The following is a 21,844-nucleotide window of genomic DNA, read 5'->3' as shown; positions in this document are numbered from 1 at the left end:
ACCCTGTTGGCAGCTGGCATTGTGCACTTGTTAATGGTGGAAGCATCTGCAGAATATTGACCTGAATTTGTATTTGTGTGCTGCTCACCATAGGGGTTCGGGCCCTATTCTCCCTCCTCTGAACAAGTTTTCATGTTCGGAGTAGGGAAATCAAAGGAGTTTTGCATGGTGGTAAGGTATTGGGAAACCAAAGTACCCGGCCGTGCCTCATATGAGGTGCCTCCGTTAGTTATTTCTGATTGATTATGCTATGTAGACATGTTTTCTGGCTACTGTTGGACAGAAAGGTAATAAATACAGTCCTGATCTGCAGTGAATTTGGTAGAAGTTTCCTAGGTTAAATTATTTTCTTCTTTAGACTCAGACAGGGACCAGCAGGAGAGGAGAGTGATTCACTCCAGAGAAATGGGGACGTTCTCCCACATTGAGTTTCCAGGGGCAGCCAGGGAGGGCATTAGCTCTGCACAGCTGTGGCAGTAAAAATGGTGGTTTGATTACTTAAAAATTGATATAAGAAGTGAAGTAAATTCTTTGTTTGCCTCTCAGATCATGTCTTGTCTCGCACTATGAATTCTACTTGCCTATACGAAATGCACCTTTACAGAAATGTACAATGGTTATCCTAAAATTAGAGCAAATGTTGAAATGGGAGGCTCTGTTTGCTGTTTTATTTGTACGTTTCTGAAAGAGAGAGTCTCTTGAAACTAAAACTTTCCTTGTTGCTCTTCCAGACACAGTTGAGTCCATGCTTTCAGACTATGACATCCTTTCTCAGTCTAGCATCCAGCAACACTCACTGAAGAAGAGGGACCTCCAGCCTCAGACGCATGTAGAGAGGCTCTTAAGTTTTTCAGCCCTGCAAAGGTAATTAAATCATCAGCAATGAAATAGCATAGTATTTTCCTTCAGTTTGTGATGAATAATGTACAGTTCCAAGACGAGAAATAGTTACATTGTTTTCTGTCATGACTGGCCAGTTCTTCTAAGTTAGTGATCTGCATGGTTATATGACTTCAGAGAGGCTCAGAGGAGACAGAAAAATAAGTTGCATTGTATTATGCTGTTTGCTGAAGTGGCAGTGATTTAAGATTTCTTTTGCTTTGTTCTTAGCTTTAGTTTCATGTAGATTACTTCCACTGATTGGGTTGGATCCCACTTATACCTCATCTGGCAACATTGTCATACTTCTTGACTCTCCTCTGGTTCTTGAAAATCTCTGCTTTCAGTTTGGGGAGTGCATGTGGTGTGTTGCCCAAGAGATTTACTGTATTTTTTTTCATGGAGGTTTAATGCTTTTCCTACTGAGTGTAAATTTCCCATTCAATAAAACACTTCTTTTAATATTTTTTTTTAATAAGATGGGAAATAGAAGCACAAGTGAAAGGGGAAGGAGAGGTAGAAGAGAACAGGCATGAAGGCTGTAGGGATTTTATTCTGAGTGTCAGAAAAGTGCCTTACAGGTACTTGAGTTCTAAAATTGTGAATCTAAAATGGGGGAGCAGGATGAGAATAACGCTTTGTAATAGCAAGTGGATTTTGTTCATTTGACATCTTTGTCTACTGTGTTCTCGTGTGCCTTCCCCCATCTGTCATCTACAATTACAACTGTCATGCAAGTTGTTGTGCATGTTTTTTGCATCTAAATGTTTGGAGGGGGTAATTTTTAAGTACCAAGTATAAAAGGTTAATGGGATCAAATGTCTGGCTGTCCCTGTTTTGCACTGCCTCATGCACCCTGAGTTTATGGTGAGGTTGCAATACTGCCACTGATAATTACAGAATAATTGCAGAGGAGCATACCGAAAATCTTTGACCCAAAGCCCACATAAACCAAAAGCCCATGAGGAACCTTCCAGAGAAGGTTCTATACTTGCCTCTTGGGATGGCCTTTAGTTTTTGCGACAATATATCATAAAAATCTACAGAGTTCAGATTTCTGTTTATGGTCTTCTGACTGTATGATTTCAGAAAATAAGAACTTTAAGATATTGTAATTTAAAATAGATGAACAAATTCCTTGGTCTGATTTTCTTTAAATAGTTACCAGTAACTGGTTTTGCTTGACTGCAGATGGAGAAGGTGCATCATGAGCAAACTGTGACTGTTTTGGATTTTGGCATTTTAAAAAATTTTTTTAATTAAACATCTTTGACTCTTTAAAAATATTTACAGTTATGAATTACACAGTATGTGTTTTTGTAGCCTGCTTATCAGAATTAATGCTTTCTAACTTGTTTTGAACCCTCACTAAAAAGGAGACTGGATGTATCTGTTACGTGTATGCTTTGCTTAAAAATAAATGGAAGTAAATTCTTTTACAGGCACTTTAAATTATACTTAACTGCAACTGCTGAACACTTTTCAGAAAAATTTCAAGCATTAATTGTGGATGGTGAAGGCAAGGAGAAGGAGTATCGTGTTCAATGGCAAGACTTTTTCACTGGACATGTCGTTGGTTAGTATGGACTAGACTGTGTGTCAGTGCTGAGAAAGCACAGCTTTGCACAGGTCTCATGGCCAAAGTAAATGGTGTATTGCCCTCATTTTCATCAGGTATGGTTAGGATGAACAAGTAAACTTAATTCTCATGCCCTTTGGGTTTTCTGGTTTTGTTTTTGTGGTGGGTTTGGGATTTTTTTTTTTTTAGATTTGGTGGGTGGTGAGGTTTTTTTGAGCTATTGCACCAAGGTTCTAAGATAGGACTCTTCTGTTTAGTTTGGCAGAACACAAAGGTATAATTTACTCAAGCAGCAGCTTGTGATATTTTTTTTTTTTTAAATGATGATGGTGGCTTTAATTCTGACTGGAATGTAGGACTTGAATGTTCCTTGTCCCAGAACACAAAGCCCAGGTAGTTAATGGTGATACAGTGTTGCCCAGATTGTTATAATAAAAAACTTTAAGATGGTTCTTTGCAGACTACTTTTCTGTAGAGAAACGGTGTTTTGCTCCACTTTAGTCCAACACTAATGCTTCTGCTAAGTTGTTTTGATTTTTACGTTACCTTTGTGATGTGGTGAAAGTTTTCCACTGGAATGCAGGTTGGCACCATGAAACTGCTGTCTGATAGTAGTAACATGCAAGCTGCTTTTGTTGGCAGAAATATTGTGTCCTCTTACATGCAGGAGTGCATGCAAATGGAGCTGAATTAATTTCATTTTTCCTTGCTTTTCCTTGTTAAAGGAGAACATAATTCCAAGGTTGTGGCACATATTGGGGATGAAGACTTTACAGTTAGAATCAATACTGATGGAGAAGAATACAATATAGAGGTATGCTTTGCTGCTGAAAGCAATATTCAAACAATCAGTTCTCTTCCCTGTGTGTGTTTGTCTTTCTAGTTAGTCACATTGACACCTCTCTAGCTTAAAATAGATTTGGTGGTGGTGTTTGTTTTGGTGTAAGTAGGGAGGAGGGAGAGAAATGTGAAACCAATTTGACTTTCGCAAGTGTTGAGTTTTATTAGTGAGTGACATTCCCTGACATTTGCATGTTTTAGGTACATCAGGGAGAAAGTATGTTTTAAACAGGAAAGGGTTTTAGAAACAGAAATGGTGTAACGTTAGTAATTAGTGGTGGTCATGTATTCTAGAATAACAAACTGCAGTATTCTGAGCAGAGTTGAGGTTTGTTGAGCTTTCTAAAATTTTGGCTTTGTTATGTCTTGGAATTTTTCCCATTCTTGAAGATTTATTTGAAAATCTGGTGTTTTCCCTTGCTCCCTTGTTTCTGTTTTTCACCATTTTCATTGCTTGTGTTATTTTAAACTATTAGTTTAAAAAAAATATTCAACAATTATTTAATTATAGACTATCCTAGTGAGTTGTTCAGTGCAGTATATTCCCAGACACAAGCTGTATTAGAATGGCTGAATAACAGTAATTATGGCTGAGTGTTATATGGATACTGTAATTGTCTTCAGACCCAAGGATATGCAGAATTATGGGTAAACCTGGGAAATCCAGTCATGTTGAAGTATGAAAATGTGATTGAAATACCCAAACTGCTGTGCTTGTGTTTTGCATTAAGAGCATATAGTAGCCATTTGATTGTGGTTTAAAGCATTTTTGTGTTTGTGGTCCAGAGTAATGTAAGCACATCTCAGTTCCCCACACAGCCAGCCCCCTTGCTCCTCACTGGCTGTGTCTGTACAGCTAAATGGCTTGGAGGCTCCGGCTTGCTCCCACACTGCCTAGCTGTTAGCATCCCAGGGTCAGCTTTGGCCCCTAACCAACGCTGGATGAGATGTGCAGTCAGAGATGGTGTGTGCCAGAGACCATTCCCAAAAGGCAGCATGGACAATGCCACTTTGCCCTTGCTTTCCTTTGCTTTCGTGGTCCTCCTCCACCATTTGGAAAGGTTGCGGACCTTCATATGAACCCCTGGTGCCCTTGTGCCTTGCCCTAGGATGCAAAACATGCGCCCTCAGTTTCTCACTGTAGACACGTGGCTGCAGGGCCAGCACAGCCTTTGCCTTTCAGGACCTTTTTGCTGTGAACCAAAAGCACAGTATACTAAATAGTAGTTGTCTGAAGTTGAAAGACCACTGCCAAAGGGCCAGAGGAGACCCAGACCCAAGTGCTCTGCAGTGTAGACATGGGCGGTCTGTACTACTTGGCCTTGCCCAAAGAAGAGACCCTGGCCATGTTGTGTTTGGCGGCGTTGCTGTAGCTGTTATGTACAGATAATAATAGGGATGTGTTGGTTAAAAAAAAAAAAAAAAAAAAGATGGTCAGTATACATCTACTGTGGGAATTAGGAAAACTGTGGATCTTTGTGGTTTTCTTGTTTTCATAGAATCATAGAATCATTTTGGTTGGAAAGGACCTTTAAGTTCATCAAGTCCAACCATTAACCCAGCACTGCCAAGTCCACCACTAAACCATGTCCCTAAGTACCCCATCTATATGTCTTTAAATGCCTCCAGGGATGGTGACTCCATTTTCTTTGCTTTTGGAGAAATTTTCATGCTTACAAGTGACTTGGGTAGCTGTTGAACGTTGAAGAGCCTGACTTCTGCTGTGAAGACTGCATCCTGCTGTGCACTTAGATATTCTCTGTTATCTGCCATCTCCTGTGCTTCTGGTCATTGCGTTTGTTAGCGTAGTCTAAGCATCAGCTCCCTGGCTGTGCCAGTCTCCATGCTGTTATGGAGAGAGTGGAGGAGCCTGAGGTGCCTCCTCAGCTTGCTCATATTCTGGAGGGGAAGAAAAAGTCTGTCTCTTCTACAGCCTTATCAAGTGGCTGTGGCTGCTCTGTAGACACAATCTTAGATTTTTGGATGCCTGTGTAGCATAAAAGAGTTGAATTCTGCTGGCTTTCTTGGGGATGTCGTTTTATCAGTAGACTTATTGATGTGGGCGAAATTATTGTAGTCCAGTGTATTTGTGTGTGTGTACACATAAAGCTGTGGAGATTTGGTGGTACCTGAATATAATTTTTTACTTATATAGACTTAGTCTTTGCATTCACTGTGTTCCTAACTAATTGCATTTCTGTTCTTCTTGTGCTGTCAGCCACTGTGGAGATTTGTAGATAATGCACAAGATGAAAGGCTGCTGGTCTACAGATCTGAAGATATTAAAGATTTCTCACGATTGCAGTCCCCCAAAGTGTGTGGTTATTTAAAGCTGAATGAAGAAGAACTGTTGCCAAAAGGACTGGAAGACAGGAAGCAAAACGAAGGTGAGTGTCCGTACCTTGGGAGAGCAGCATCTTTGAAACAAATGCTTGAATTCTGGCTGTGTAGACAAGTAAGATCAGAACCTGGGTAATAATCTGTGTTGCTGCTTCTGGTTTAACTATTAAAGCAGCATTCCTCTGTGTGCCTGCTCCCCATCCAAAAAAACAACAGATGAAAAGGAAGAAACATGCCCCTAGCAACAGTTTCTTCTGGCTTGTTGAAAGGGTGTTTTGCCCTGCCGAAGTGTAGGCTAAGGAGAGGGAGCTATTTCATCAGGCTGAAGTAGTGTTTGTTGTGATAGCTGGTGGCAATGTAGGTGAACGTTAAAACAACGTTATACTTCTGTGCACTGGGCAGCACGGCCTCTTTGGCTTTGGAGGTCATGTGAAGAATCCGTCTTGAGCTATGATGGGTTTTTGAGAGTTTTGGATCCCTCTTTCCTCTCTCCTCAGCTGTGGCAGCAGAGGTGGGGATAATGGCTAGGAACAGGAAGAGGAGAGGTGTTAAGGCTGAGATGATGACCATAAAAGCTCTGTAGGTAAATCTGCTGAATGGCTCAATTTCACTACTGTAGGTTCCTTTCCTTACAACAAGCTTAAGGACTGTTATGAAGACAAAAATATAAGAGTAATTATTAAAAAACCCCAAACAAACAAAAAAAACCAAACCCAAACATCCCCCGCTCCCCCCAGAACCCCACCCAAACTCACATTCATGTCTTAAATAAGGGTAAGAGATACAGCAGTGGCAGTTTTATTGAGTGTTTATTTAGTTGTATTTAAAATGTTCACATTAGCAAGCATCCATCGGAAGAGCAGAGCTGTTCCAGAGAACTCCAAAAACACGTGCAAGATGTTGGTAGTGGCAGATCATCGTTTTTTCAAGTATATGGGCCGTGGGGAAGAGAGTACTACTATAAACTATTTGGTAAGTAAATATACTCTGTTTGCTGGAGTAAATGGAGGAAAAGAATAGTGATTCAGTAGCTAAAACAACGTACAGCTTGTACTACTTCTCTACAACATGTGTTTACATCATGACTGTGTGTGCTTTTTACCTGGAAAAGTGCTAAACCATGCTTTAAAAATATTTTCTAATGGTGATACTGTAGTTAAATACTCTTCAAGTTTCATGTATAAACAAAACCCTTCCCTTCACGTACTTCTTGTGGCTATCCTATTTTCTGCCTAAGAAATGTTCTTTTTCCAGTCAGAGCTTTAGAATCTCATGGAGTTTGAACTCCGCTGCAAATGATCCAAGCATCTTTAAAGTTCAAGCATGTTTAAAGCTTATATGAGAGGCAAAAGCGACTTGTGTAGGGTTTTTTTTCAAATTCTTCCAGGATTCTCTGTCCACAACAATAAAATTGAAGGTTGTACATGGATGTTGTGGATGAACCCCAGCCGGCAGCTCAGCTCCACCCAGCTGCTCGCTCACTCCCCCCCACTGGGATGGGGGAGAGAATCGGAAGGGTAAAGGTGAGACAACTTGTGGGTTGAGATAAAAACAGTTTAGTAGGTAAAACAAAAGCTGTGCATACAAGCAAAGCAAAATAAGGAATTAATTCGTTGCTTCCCATCAACTGGCAGGTGTTTAGCCATCCTCAGGAAAGCAGGGCTCCATGGCGCTTACTGGTTACCAAGTAACCCAGCCAAAACTAGTACAGTGGGGTTGTCTACCTGCCAAGTTTTTGTGAAATAGAACGCCTGCCTGCAGCCTTTCAGCATAAGTGGAGAGTATGGGTTTGGGGACTCAAGACAAAACCAAATGAAACCACTTTTGGAGGCCTGTTGTTTGTCAAGAGTCTCTTTCTGAGCCTGAATCTTTGAAATTCTGATCACTCTGTTCCATCTTTGCTGGCTTTTTGACCTTTCTGTCCCCAGAAATGTTTACATTCCCCAGGTAACGGAGCCTCAATTCGTGTGTTTGCAGAGATGCTGTTATCGCAGCATCTGACATACGACTCTCCGAGGCTAACCTGCTGTTGTGTTTCCTGGGTAGATGTGTCCTGTAAACAACACTGTGATTGGAAAATGAAAGTGTAAACTATTATGGAGTAGCTCTGGATGTCACTTTTCATTCTAAGCAGTTTGATGGTTTATATTTAGTAGAGGGTGTTTTTTAGGAAGATGAGAACAGCATGAAAAGGGAGGTATTGATAGCACTGACGAGAGACTTTCTGAAACCTTGTGCTTGAACCATAATGAGGAAAATAATAAGTTTTTGGCTGGGAGAGAGAAGCAGGCCTCGGGTCAGTTAAACTAGTTAAGCATCGTGCTAAAACAAAGCAGTAACAACAACTCTCTCCCCTGCCCTTCTCCTCAAAGAAATTTGGAAAACTAGTATATGAACAAAGTGTTTCTGAAGATGTCTTGTTCTTAATATCATCGCTCTTCCACTACACAGATGAAAGTGATAAATGGGAAAGTTTGTACTGCTTTTTTATGATGGAAAAATTTCAGGGGTATTTGACAATACTCTGGATCCAAGTGCTGTTGTTTTTGGATCAGTGAGTATGTCTGTTATATGAGGTTCAATTTTAATTCGAAGTGAGTGTTTCTAGGTAAGTATGTTGCAGCTTCTCTGAGTGTCTTGAACTTTATTACATGAAAGCTCAGAACTAAATAACTTATTTTTCTTTTCTACATAGATTGAATTGATAGACAGAGTAGATGACATCTACCGAAATACTTCCTGGGACAATGGAGCCTTCAATGGGTACGGCATACAGATAGAGCAGGTATTCACTGAACTGTGCAAAGGGTTTCTAGTTTAGAGGATAAGAACATGGTTTGGATATCGAGGTTTCTTATTATTTTATCTGGATTAGAGCTAAAATAATTAAATCCTACATTATTAACTCCAGCCAGGGGTGCACCGAAATAGCATCTTGCCAGAGGTGGTGTTAATGATCTGACACAGCACCCCCATTTTCGGTTCCTCGCAGGTTTTGAGACCGGAGTTTTCAGCAAGAATCTTTCTATGTTTAACCTCAATTCAAAGGTGCTTTTTTCCCAGAATGTGAGCAATTCTTGTTTCTGCCAGACATATTCTTATGCATGTATTTAATATTTGTGTCTATGGCTAGTGCTTAGCTTACAAAGACTGAGTGGGCCCCAAACACAGATGAAAAAACCACAAAGCCTTCCTGAAGAGCTTTAATAACTCCCCTTAGGCATCATGATGTCCTGATAGTGTAGAGGCTGGTATAGGGTGGGCACACGGGATGTAGTGACTACAATTTATATGATGGCTCCTGAAAGTTAGTGCACAGAAATCTGGAAAAGGGCATTAAAAAGAAGAGGAATCCTTCAGCTCGGAGTACTGTGAGAGCTGTGGTCTGGAACACGGGGACTCATGGTACGAGCTAGCTGCCCCTTTGCTGGGAAAAGGTCTGCAGGAACAAGGAAGGAGAGTTAATTGGGCAGGGAGGGGGAAGGAACATGATGCACTAATTCTAGGTTACTGCGAAAATATCAATCCTTTAAAATATGTTTTGGTTAGCTCGAACTCTGGAACAGTTTGGGTTTATTTATACCAGATGTAAATCCTGCTGGTATTTGGGTGGTCTTTTTTGATAGAGTAACATGCATCTCAAAGCAGAGTGTTACAGTGAAAACTGCTGATGTTGCTCTATAAAATGGCTTGTGTAGTTGCTTGTGATGCAGTCAGTGTATCTTAATTAGCGGAAGCTGAAAAGTTGATATCAGAAGCACGCTGAGTCTGAATTTTTCTTCTTGCAGATCTGTTGAGGCATTTAAGATTACATTGAAAGCTTTTCTGTAGCTGTAAAATTGATCAAAATTCCTCTACATTGTTGTTGCCCTTTTTGAAATGTAGATTATCATCCACAATGAGCCAAATCTTGTAAAACCTGGAGAAAAGCATTACAATATGGCAAAAAGTTACCCCGATGATAAGAAAGATGCCTGGGATGTGAAAATGCTGCTAGAGGTAGGTTGTAACCCTTGAAAAATTGTGCCCCTTAAAGAGAATTATTCATACAGCTGCCCTGTAGTAACAGGTGAAACTCCTCTACTTCCTTCACACGATGTGTAGATGTTACGCAAAGTCAGACTAGCTGGTGTGCCCTGTAGCCCATGGTAAAGGGCTCTATTGCATAATTACAGAGCACACACCAATTAGAATTATTAATATGTGGTCTGAGTCAGAAAGGCAGCCCTGATATGTCTGGCCCTGAGACTGGCTGCCTTGTGGCCTTCATCAAATTATTGTACTTGGTTTTCCCCTCCCTGTGAAAAGGGGAAATGAATAGACAAGTTATGTAAATGAATGTGTACAGTGTACTTGGCTATTAATTTAATTTTCTACAGCTCTGTAGGACTGATAACAGCTGCTTTTTTCTGACTTAACCAGATGTAGAAGGTGCTTGTCTGACTCAGTGGATAAATGTTCTTAGCTGTAGACTTCTACTATGCACTGTGAAGTGTCTTACAAAGATTTGACTTTTTTTTTTTTTTCTTTAAAGCAATTTAGCTTTGATATTGCTGAGAAAGCAGCTCACGTGTGCCTTGCTCATCTCTTCACGTATCAAGATTTTGACATGGGAACGCTTGGATTGGCTTATGTTGGCTCTCCCAGACCTAACAGCCATGGTGGCATTTGTCCTAAAGGCAAGGCTTCCTTTCCTTCCCTCTCAGTTGTGGGTTGAAAGCTAGTTTTTGTTATTTGTGTTTAATCTTCTTCAACTCGCAGAAAGCGTGATGTGTCATTTGCATAGATTCTAGTGGTTGGTTTTTGGATAGAATAGATGGCTGTTTTCTTGGCTGGAGCTGGAAAAAGAAGGGATGGAGGGGTAAAAGTCACTAAGCTGTCTGCTGTGAACAAGCTGTCTAGGCCAAGCCCTAGACTGAGGCTGCTCTGTGTGGGTGCATCTTGCAGCGGTTCTGGAACAGCAGATGCTGTTGCCTTGGAAATTTCTTATATTTTCCCCTTTACTGCAATACATGAGCTGTTTGTGCTGTGCTTGAAAGATTCCCCACTCCAAAAACTAGTAAGAGGCAGGGTCTCACTGGTGAGCCTGTGAGAACAATAAAACTGTTCATACCCCAAACAAGTATCCCTCTCTCCACCCAAAACCCCTGAAACCCAAGAAAACTGTTTGGCAGTTTTGATTTGTTTCTTTCTCCCTTCTGTAGCTTATTATAGTCAAATTGCAAAGAAGGACATCTATCTGAACAGTGGCTTAACCAGCACCAAGAACTACGGGAAGACCATCCTCACAAAGGTAGGAGAGTATTCTCCTCTGCAGAGCGTGGACATTTGGTGTATGTATGTGTGTGCTGGTGATGTGTGCCATGGGACTGCGATAAGCTTCCATGCTCTCTCAGAAACAAGTGTCTGGCTTTCTGATTGGGTCAGATCCCTAGAGACAAGGATGTAAGTCTACAAAACCAAAATCATAGTTTTTGTCCTTGCTGACAAGGGGAGTCAGAGCTGAATGGAATTGAAGATTGAATTCCCTGGGGAACAGTAATGAGGAAACGTAGCCAGTGTCTAATAGGAGCTGTAGTTGTTCAGATATAAACAGGATTTTGGTATCCAAAGATGAATTTAAATATATATTGCTTTTAAAAAAAAAATCAAAAACATACCCTCAATAGAACAAGCAAATACTGTACAACAAAGTAGACTTAAAATAAGAATAAAATTAAGTCTGCTGAATCAAAGAAGAAAAAAACCTGACGTGTTGGCTATTATGTACATCTACAACATGCAGATGGACGGTTGTGTATGCTTGGTCTGTTCCATTTGCAAGGTAAAGCAGTGAAAGTAGTGCAGGCAAAGTAGGTGGTTTAGTTTGGGCCTTTTAATGAAATTTCTCTACCTGATTTTTTATATGTGTGTGTCCCCTGAAAAAGTAGAGCAGAGAACTGTATAATAGGCAGGGCTTATTAGTGCTAATACTAAGCCTAATGTAAATTGATAGTGTCTGGATGTTTTTTTCATACTTGATGAGATAGTAAATACATAAAGACCTGAATATGAGCTTTGTCTCACTTGTAAAGATATCAGAGCAGTGTCTGTGTTTGCATCTACCAAATCTTTGCAGTTGGGCATATTTCTCTTTTGCTGACTTCTCAGCTGTGCTTTTCTGTAGCCTGATTATAAAGGGAATTCATAATTGATGTGTGGGCTAAAACTTGGCACAGAAGCTGTCAAGAAGCTAGGAAAAAAAAAAAAGACAGCGAAGCTTTGTGTGAGAGGGATATTGACAAAGAGCTCTAGCTGTTGCCATGCTATTTGCATTTGTTGTTCAGTCTCCAGGCTGGAGTTCTGCCCTGGATTACAAAGGAAATGGAGCTTGCTGTCTTCCCAGCGGCTGTCACAAAGCTTGGGATGAGGCAGCGGGAGCGCTGTGGATTGGTTTCGCAGGAGGAGTGTCGCACGGTGTCCACTTGGGTTTTGATAGACAAAAAAAATCTGCTTAAAACCCTTCCCCAAATTACACATGATGAAGCACAGGAGTGATCTCTGGGCAGCAGTCCTGTCCCTGGCTCTTGCATTAGCTGTGCCTACACTGGGTACCGGTGCTGCTCGTTGCAGTGCTTGGTCCTTCCTGTGCCTGCACAGCAGCTGAAATGTCGGTTAGCTCGTCAAACTTGTCTCTCTCTCTCTTGAACTGCTTGGTTCCCTGTGGTTAACTTTTATTTCTGTGCTAGTTTTATTTGTGGTTGTCACCCTGTGAGCCTGACACCATCTGCTGGTCAGGGCCCCATGGGGTGGCGTGCGGCGCAGCGAGGCAGAGCCGCTTTGGGATCCTCAGCAGAGTGGCGCAGCGAGGCAGAGCTGGTTTGGGATCTTCAGCAGAGGGAGTCCCGCCTTGCATAAATGATGTTGGAAATCCATCCCTGTTGGGCCACATTTGTAGATGTCTGTCCTAGTAATCATGCAATAGAAGAGTTTATTCAGCACTCCTAATGTCATCATCCATTTAGAAGAAATAATTCTAATGGCAAGATATGTGAAACAAGAGATTGACTAATTGTAGTAGCTGGTGTTTGGATTGTTTTTTGTTTCAACTTTTTATGCCTTCCAGCTATTTAAAAGCACATTTTGATATTTTAAGTTGTCTGCATTGCATTGAAAACAAGATTGAACCAGTATTCTAGGACAGCATGTTGCCTTTAACAGTGGTTTAGTATTCAAACCTTGTCCTGGAACTTGCTTTTGGAAATAGACCATAATTTTACTTACCTTTAGTTGTCCACTTCTTTAAAAAAAAAAAAAAAAAAAAAAAAATGTTCGCAGGGAAATCCTTTTCCATCTCAGTGTATCTTAGAATTGCTGGTGGCATGGAAGTAGCTGGGATCTTCTGTCCTGTCCTGCTCGGACTTATTTTTTTCAGCATTGCTTGTTTTTTCTTGCTCAAAAAAGGAGGCTGACCTGGTTACGACGCATGAACTGGGACATAACTTTGGAGCAGAGCATGATCCTGATAGTCTGCCAGAATGTGCCCCCACTGAAGACCAGGGAGGGAAATACGTTATGTATCCAATTGCTGTCAGTGGAGATCATGAAAACAACAAGGTATAGTTGCATAGTTTTGCTTCCACATAGAAGTTTCTGCTATGGTCAATGACCCTTTGCATGGAAAGTCCATTTAGTTAATGATTCCTGTAGCTTGAAACTATCAGGAATGTAATGGATTAGCCATAAGAAGAAAACATACGTACATGCTGTTGGGTTCTCTGCAAGATAAGCTTGTCTTTGAGTTTCACTGGAGTTCATAGTGTGTCCAGGTGCTTTTTTAATTAGTTTTTTGTAATTAGCTGTGGCCGCATGCTGCTAAAAGCAAGTCATCAGCAAGAGTCAAATTCAGGACCTTCAGTACCAAATAGCGTTTGGGTGGTCCATAGCTGTTCTTGGAGAGAGACTGCCAGACGCCACAGCCACGGTGCTAGCCAGTCTCCGAAGCTTGCCCTGGCAGTGTGGACATGGCATGGTGCCTGTTCCACAGATCAGAAACCAAGATTATCGAGGGAATGATTAGTCTGCAGTCTGGTCTGACTTGTGGTTCATGGCTAGCCCCGCTGCCGAGAGGCCACGCAGTCTCTCCCTGTTGCTGCATCTTCGTAGCTCTTCCTGGGGGTGGTTGCTAGTGCTCCTGAAGCTGTGGGAGAGCTGGAGTTGTCTATGTGACCCTGAGCCAGACTGCGTGTGGGTGTCCCTGCATTGTAACATAGCAATGTCTGTTATGGACCCATCTTAAAATTTTTCTAAGGTGTCAAACTGGCAGTATAGAGGGAATAACTGCTTTCTGAGACACCTGAATTTGGAGGTGTAAGGAAACTGGGGCTGTGTTAGATGCCACTTGTTGATAGAAAGGTACGCTCCTCAGTGCTGCTCTTTCCCCTCGTGACTCTATAGATGTTCTCAAGCTGCAGCAAAAAATCCATCCATAGGACCATAGAGATCAAGGCCCAGGAGTGCTTCAAAGAGCGCAACAACAAAGTGTGTGGGAACTCCAGGGTGGATGAAGGGGAGGAATGCGATCCTGGCCTCTTGTACCAACAGGCTGATCCCTGCTGCTCTGCAGACTGTAAACTGAAAGATGGTGCCAAATGCAGGTAAGGGGAAATAAGCTGCAACTTTTATTTTAACGCGTGAGAGAACGATGGGCTGGGCTGAAAGCTCCAAAAGCCACCTGCACTGTCACAGACCCATTTCCTGGCTTTAAGGCTAAACGTGTGAGCTGAAGACAGTAAAGGATTTCAGGAAAGGCTGCTGTGTGCATGCATTGTTTGCATGCATTAATTTTTACAGCATTCTGTTATTTTTACTGAGAAGTGCCAAGAGCTACAGGCTTGAAGGTGGTGGTTGTTGTTGTTATATTTAAGAGCAAAATCAGGCATTCAAAAATTAATATTAAAAATTTTCTGTGCAAATACAATTTTTGCTTGTATCACAGGGTGGCTTTAAACTGATGTCACATACTGGTATTTTCGAGACTGCTGCAAAATGTGTTTGAGCAGACAACACAGCGTCTGCACTAAATGAGTCCTCTTTCTGTTATTGCTCCTTGGGGTGTTCGTGGCCCTGTTGCAATGCAGCATCCAGTCTGGTTTTTCAGAGTTCAGCTCTGCACCGTGTAATAGTAGAGAGCTTGTGCAATAGCAACCAGTTCCCTCAACTTGAGGGACTGTGTTTGTACTAAGGGCCTTCTTGCATTAGATGCAGAACAAAGAGAATAAAGAGAGCGGAGAATAAAGAGTAGCAAACCTTCAGGACAAATGGGAGAAAAATGTGTGGGGAAGAAAACAGTGGAAGATCTTGTCCAAAGTTGCACAAGTGACAAGAGGATCCAGGTGCCTCGAATAAATACAAAGATCCTGTGTCTCTCAATATGTTGTACTTTCTACATGCCTTTGGCTTTGGTAAATGAAGAGTGAGTGGGTGTGTAGAAAGATGGTCGTGGGAGAGAGTACAGAGAGGGCAAGGGTTTCAAATCAGTGAGTCAGTCTCCAAGAAGTAGCTTTTTTTTTTTTTTCTTAAACATCCTTTTCCCTGGCTTTGTCATGCTTGTACTTCTTCGAAAAAAAAGTTGCTTAATATTTCTTCCTTTCATTTTGATCTTTCCACAGCGATCGGAACAGTCCCTGCTGTAAAGGCTGCCAGTTTGAAAGTGCACAGAAGAAATGCCAGGAAGCCATAAATGCCACTTGTAAAGGAGAGTCTTTTTGCACTGGTAGGACGTGGTTCTGTCCCACTCACGTCAGCTAGCCAAGTGCTTCAGGCTCAGTGTCCTGTTCGATCCGCTTTCAAACTAGTGCCCTGTATTCATCCAGTACATGTAATTTTAGAGACCAGTTAAGCATCACAAAATTGCCCTATAATGAGTTTCATTGTAGTTCAGGAGTCACTTGGTGATTTACTGCCCAGAAGAACATGAAAAATGTTGATTTTTTTTTTTTTTTTTTTTTTTTTTTTTTTTACTACTTTGTTTCTTTCCCTTAAAAGAAGAAAAAGCAAAACAGTGTGTGTCACTGGGAGGGGACAAGAATGAGCTGAATCTTGCCATAGAAAGGGTGGAATTACTCCAACTCTGCTTCACTTCCCCACTTGTTTACTTCCTCCTTGTAATCTTTCCTGGAGGCAAGTCAGAGCTCCTGCTTTGCTGATGGTGCCTCCAGGGTCTGCTACCTCCTGCTTGGATGCCAGAGTGCCACAATGCCTGAGCTGTTGAAAGCCTCCAAAGCCTCTGCTGCCTCTCGAAGGAGCTGGCAGGCAGCCTGCAGATGGAAGCCAAGAACAAGCTATTGGCGTTCCCCCCCGGGATGAGTCTGGATTTCCTTTATTTTCCTTTTTTCTTCTCCTGCACACTTCAATGCTCTGCCCTTTGCCCTAACACAGTCCTCCCACTCTGTTGACCCCCATCTGTAGGGAACAGCAGCGAGTGCCCACCTCCAGGGAATGCTCCAGATGACACAGTCTGCGTGGACATGGGGAAGTGCAAGGATGGGGAGTGCGTCCCTTTCTGCGAGAGGGAGAAGAACCTGCGGTCGTGTGCGTGCAACGGTGGGTGACACGGGACTGAACTGAAATGCGTGCTTCAGCTCTGCTCCTCGGGTGGCACTGGCCTCACCATGGGGGTTGCTTGTTGGAGGGCAGAGTTTCTGGTTTCTGGAAAAGTTTAAACATTGTTTTTTTCAGGGCTAGTGTTTTGTGTTTGGAAAAAGAATGTAAATGTCTGCTGGGTTTGAAGCATTAAGATGAGAATTGGAATCATAGAATCATTTTGTTTGGAAAAGACCTTTAATATCATTGAGTCCAACCATTAACCTAACACTGCCAAGTCCACCACTAAACCATGTCCCTAAGCACCACATCTACATGCCTTTTAAATACCTCCAGAGATGGTGACTCCACTGCTTCCCTGGGCAGCCTGTTCCAATGGTTGATAACCCCTTCAGTGAAGAAATTTTTCCTGATATCCAATCTAAACCTCCCCTGGCACAACTTGAGGCCTTTTCCTCTCATCCTATCACTTGAGGAGAAAGACTTGGAGAGAAAGAGACTGACACCCACCTTGCTACAACCTCCTTTCAGGTAGTTGTAGAGAGCAATAAGGTCTCCCCTCAGCCTCCTTTTCTCCAGGCTAAACAACCCCAGTTCCCTTAGCCGCTCCTCATCAGACTTGTTCTCCAGACCCTTCACCGGCTTCGTTGCCCTTCTTTGGACTCACTCCAGCACCTCGATGTCTGTCTTGTAGTGACGGGCCCAAAACTGAACACAGTATTCGAGGTGCGGCCTCACCAGTGCTGAGTACAGAGGGAAGATCTCTGCCCTAATCCTGCTGGCCACACTATTTCTGATACAAGCCAGGATGCTGTTGGCCTTGGCCACCGGGCACACTGACGGTGCCCAGGCGCTTATGGTGTGGCACCTCAGTTAAAGGAGAGGGCACTCTCCCACCCTCCAACTCCTCTGCCACAGGCGGACAGGAGGGAAAGTGGCTATTCTCTGATTATAAGGAGATCCCAACGAACTTCTGGACCAGGCATCTGGCAGAGGAGTCGTAGACTCCAACAAGTGGTTAAAGAAAGATTTCAAAGAGGTTAAAGTGCCTTGAGAACACAGGATTCCTGGGTCCCGTCCCCTGCTACTGCAAACCTGCCTGTCGATAAGCTTTATTGTTTGCTTGCTCTCCATCTCGGCTATTAAATCTGGTAAAGCAGCTGGGAGCAGGAGGAAAGCTTCACAGGGGCAGTGCAGGGAAGTGCTGTGAGCTCCCCACTGTTTGAGATGGAGGGCATAGCCAAGGAGAAGGGTGCCTAAAGGACCCAAATTCCAAGAAATATTTAAATCTGTGTCTTGGACGTATTTGGAACCTCTTCACCTGCCTGTTGATTCCTGCAGTGTTGAGGTATCAGCTTGGAGAGCTCAGTCCCACTGTGTCCCCTAATATGTTGCACAGGGCGTCTGGCTGGATTTCAGGCTTGGTCATCAGCATAACCAAAACTGGGCACCTCGCAGAGTCCTGCCTTCCCTGTGGGGAAGCTGGGCAGGAAACACTGTCAGACAGGGGACGTGTGGGGTTATACATCTGCTGGTTATGGGTTGCAGGTGACTCTCGGTGCTTCTGAGGAATGAGTCCATTTCTTTATTACAGAAACGGATAATTCCTGCAAGGTGTGCTGCCGGGACGAGCAGGATCGGTGCATACCGTACATCGACGCTAACGACCAGTTCCTGTTCCTGCGCAAAGGGAAGCCTTGCACCGTGGGCTTCTGTGATACAAACGTAAGTTTTCCCAGATGTCAGTGCACTGCATGCTCTGCTTCTGTGGCTGGGTGTTCTGGCATCCTCTGTGCTGGTAAAGAGAAGCCAAAGCTTGACGTATTGCTGAGCAGGGTGATTTTGTGTAAGTAGCTCTCCACAGGATAAATATTAAGGGGCGTCTAAGGCTGCAGATGGAAGGTAGTTCTGCAGAGACCTGGGCAAGGTGAAGCTTTTACCTTCTACCGTTGCTTATTACCCCTTTCTGCTGCTCCCCACAGCTCAGGCAGCTGGCAGTTTGTGTGGAGGAGGTGAATGAGCGCTGCCGTGAGCTGAGCTAGGTTTGCAGCGCTTGCTGTTTCAGTTGTTCATGTTAGCCCAATTAATTTTGACTAAAATAATTCAGGTCAGGGAGCAATCACCTGGAAATCTAGCTGTCAGTATCTGAAAGGGGCAGTGAGCCTGTGTGAGGGAGCCTGGTGGGTTGCTGTCACACAGTGACCATTTCCATGGTACAGCTGCATGGACAGTCGCATCACCTGCAGACCCCAACGGTCAAAGCTAAATGGGGTGTTGGCAGAAGTGAGTTTGGGAGGGCATGCCCCAGCCCTTGCGCTGGCAGAACTGAAAGGCTGATGATCTACTGTGTTAAACCAGCACAGCCAGGTCTGGGAGTCTGTAGCCTTGGGCTCCTGAGAGCTGCAGCCTTCTCGGTGGGTCATGGGAACTGAGCCTTCTGGTGCTTAAACCTCAACAGAAACTTTGGGTTTACGTCCCCTAACACGGGGTGAGGGTGGGGCGGTTTTTGCACATTTCAAACATTAAGACTTCATCTGTTTCAGAGAGCAATAGAATTGAAACTGTTTTGCCAAAAATAGAGGCAATAAAAACAGACAGCTGCTACGGGGCAGGAGTGTAAACCTCTATGCAGAATGTATCAAGTGCTGCTGTGTCTGGAGTTGCCATTTCATTACTGTCTTTGTGTCTTCTTCCCTCTTCAAGAAGGCAGTAGTTAACGCTTAGATAGCGCAAGATTATTTTGTAAATAAGTGGTTACTTTTGCAGGGCAAATGCGAGAAGCAAGTACAGGATGTGATTGAACGATTTTGGGATTTCATAGACCAACTCAGCATCAATACTTTTGGTAAGATATGTAACCATATTCTTGGGGGGTTTTTTTAGTTCATGACATGAACCTGTGAAGCCCCAGAGGGAGTCAGCTGGCTGTTTTTTATTCACCTGTATGCAAGGGTAGCTAGTAGCTGTGTTTCTGATATATAAAAATGTAGTTTTGCCTAAAGTTTGGCAATACTGATCTTGCCTTGTAAAGCTGAAAGGATGGGGGATCGTTTTGTGTTTTTCCACTCTGTTATTTTCTAGGCATCTTCCAAGCTTGTAAAGGAGACGATAGCTTCTTGTCTGAATACCAAGAAGTAGGTCAATTGGAGAAAAGGAAATAACAGTCAGTCCTTTTAGAGGTCAGCTAGATTTGGCGTAGTATAAAATGGGGCTCTCAGTGGGATTTAGATGTCAACAGACTGGGAGGGGAGAGGAAAACTTCATTTCTCTCTTATTCAAGAAAACCTCTGAGGCCACGCGCTTCACGCTGTGTGCCTGTACTGAGTCACTGCCCAGCCACTGTGAGTGGGCCTCCTTGGTCTTCATCCCCACCGCGCAATCCAAGCAGGCAGCCCCCAGGGTAACTCCCCCGGGTCTCACTCTGTGTTACTGGAACCGTACAAAACCTGTTGATAAGCCAGTGCTGTGGAATGACTGGGTAACTCCATGTGCTCACGGTAATGCTGTGCCTACCCAGTGTAATTATCTGGGTTTGGGACTTTCAATCTTGAGTTCTAGGGTCAAAAAATTGTGTCTTAGGTAATTGTTAAAGCTATTTAACCTGCTCAGGTAGAGGCAGTTTGTATTACTTTGATGTTCCAATGTTTTCTTTGTGGTGGCCGGTAGTTACCACTTGACTGTAAAATCAGAATTTGGTAACAGACTCAGTATCCTCTGTGTGTTTTGAGTGAGGCAGCTTGGGTAGTTCCCAGTGAACTCCTAGTAAATGTTACGGCCTGTCAGCATTTCTCCTCAGAGAAGAACAGAGGAAAAAACTTGTTGTTGCTAATGTATTGGATACAATTTTCTAAAATTGTATAATTTCTTCTGTCTCCGCCTGCTCCTGCAGCCTGTGCTTCTTTGCGCAGTTCTGTGGCTTGGCTTGCATGAGCAGTGGCTGCAGTGGGGACAGATGTGTATGGTCACAAAACGGTATTTGGTAGGTAACTAACAGATTTGAACTGGTTTCACAGGGAAGTTCCTAGCGGATAATATAGTGGGCTCGGTGCTTGTCTTCTCCTTACTTTTTTGGATTCCTCTCAGCATCCTTGTGCATTGCGTGGTGAGTAGGCCGTCTTTGAGATGACTGCTCTGTTGGATTGAGCTGTAAGAGAACACCCTTCATAGATGAAATGGCAGATGTCTGTTGGGAGAAGGTAATGGGAAGCTTTTAGCAAACCCCAGGGGGGCAATCCAGCATATATAAGACTTACTGCTCCTTCAATAGACAAAACTCCTGATAAACTCTGCCGGGCTCTGGCAGTCCCAGTGCTCCCATGACTATTCCCTTGTGCCCTTCCCATTCTTTCATAGGCAGATTTTCTTACTCTGCCTCCTGAATTCTACCCAAGTATAATTTTGGAAACTTCCATTAGAGTCAAAGTTTTCTAAAGCCCTGCTAAGAAATAAGACACCCGCATTTTGTGGGGAGACCCAGAGCGGGAAGTGGCCTTGGTTGAGCTTGGGTGGATGGGTAAAGAGAGCTCACAGCAACTGAGCGTGTGGGCAAGTGGCGTGATGCTGACAGCAGTGAGGGTTGCTGCGCCCACGAGCACTCCTAGGATGGATGGGAAGGCATGGGAGGGAAGGGAAGAGAGCCCCACGCCCTGCTGTGTCCCTGCAGGGAAATGGGGACAGGGACCTTGCAACTGGGAAACTAACTTTCTTATTTGTGTGTGTGTTTTGTTTGCTTTTGTGTGTTTGTTTTCCAATAGGACAAGAAACTGGACAAGCAGTATGAGGAGAACACAAAGTCCCTGTTTTGCCCCAGTGTAAGTTGCTGTCTGAATGTGAATTGGCAGAAAGCTATCCAACGTGTATGAGAAAATCTGAGCCTAAGGTGTGTGCAGAGTATTTATTAAAGAAGTGATAACAGACAGGCGTGGAGCCCTGTGCCTCACGCTGCAGATGGATGGATCAATCTGAGGGGACGCTTTTCTTCAACGAAGCCTGTGTTCACTCTGTCGCCGCAGCTTGGCGGGGTCTGATTCTTCCTTCCTGCAAGAGCTGTGCCTTGACCCTGCTGACAAAGCAGCTCTTGCAGCAGCCGCAGCTCCTGGGGCAGGAAGCCGCTCTGCTCTGCGGAGCACCGCTTCGCGCAGCGGGCGCCTGTGCATGGGGTCCCCTCGGCACACGTCATTCTGCAGCCTCAACCACAGACCGCTTGTTCCCAGCCAAGCGGCGTCAGCGAAGGATGAGGCTCAGCGGGCGACGCTGCAGAAAAACCTCTGCAAAATGTGGTGTCTTTGCTGCAGAATGGTTGTTTGCAGGAGTCAGTTTCTAGTGGCCCTGTGTGCTAAAGCCTTCTGGGTGCTTATGGGAGAGCTGGCCTCGGGGTACAGGGACCTGTCAGTGACACTCCGCAACTCGTAGATACCGAGTTGGAAGAGAAGAGCAAAAAAGTGCCTAGATAAATTTTAATGACAGTCCAGCCCGGGCACCTTCTGCCATCGATTTTTGGGTATCCTGTCCAGTGCTCTGGTGGCCCAATTCTTATTAATAACTGAAACATTCAATTAAGGAAACGTCATTTTGTAACGGGAGGGGGAAAAAAGAGTCTTGCAGAGCTCCTGTACAGCCACT

At 43.6% G+C, this 21,844-nt stretch overlaps 1 protein-coding gene across 2 annotated transcripts in view; it reads left to right on the top strand.

Moving 5' to 3' along the window:
* The window catches only part of ADAM17 (ADAM metallopeptidase domain 17), a 37,348-nt gene that overhangs the window by 12,400 nt on the left and 3,104 nt on the right, over positions 1-21,844 (top strand). Inside the window, exons 2-18 of one of the 2 annotated variants that reach the window (XM_068405815.1) lie at positions 732-864; positions 2,322-2,455; positions 3,184-3,272; positions 5,517-5,685; positions 6,480-6,610; positions 8,334-8,423; positions 9,524-9,637; positions 10,173-10,317; positions 10,843-10,931; positions 13,082-13,234; positions 14,075-14,274; positions 15,289-15,392; positions 16,088-16,222; positions 17,817-17,947; positions 18,989-19,067; positions 20,236-20,324; positions 20,977-21,033. In XM_068405815.1, coding sequence (XP_068261916.1) covers positions 732-864; positions 2,322-2,455; positions 3,184-3,272; positions 5,517-5,685; positions 6,480-6,610; positions 8,334-8,423; positions 9,524-9,637; positions 10,173-10,317; positions 10,843-10,931; positions 13,082-13,234; positions 14,075-14,274; positions 15,289-15,392; positions 16,088-16,222; positions 17,817-17,947; positions 18,989-19,067; positions 20,236-20,324; positions 20,977-21,033 — 2,042 coding nt within the window. Of the gene's footprint in view, positions 1-731; positions 865-2,321; positions 2,456-3,183; positions 3,273-5,516; positions 5,686-6,479; positions 6,611-8,333; positions 8,424-9,523; positions 9,638-10,172; positions 10,318-10,842; positions 10,932-13,081; positions 13,235-14,074; positions 14,275-15,288; positions 15,393-16,087; positions 16,223-17,816; positions 17,948-18,988; positions 19,068-20,235; positions 20,325-20,976; positions 21,102-21,844 lie in introns of both variants that reach the window. The other variant, XM_068405823.1, reaches the window with a different exon arrangement.

Source organism: Nyctibius grandis, chromosome 1 (genome assembly GCF_013368605.1).
Source record: "Nyctibius grandis isolate bNycGra1 chromosome 1, bNycGra1.pri, whole genome shotgun sequence".
NCBI classification, from domain to species: Eukaryota; Metazoa; Chordata; class Aves; order Nyctibiiformes; family Nyctibiidae; genus Nyctibius; species Nyctibius grandis.
Note: the sequence above shows the minus strand (reverse complement) of the source record. Positions and strands in the feature narration are given on the sequence as shown.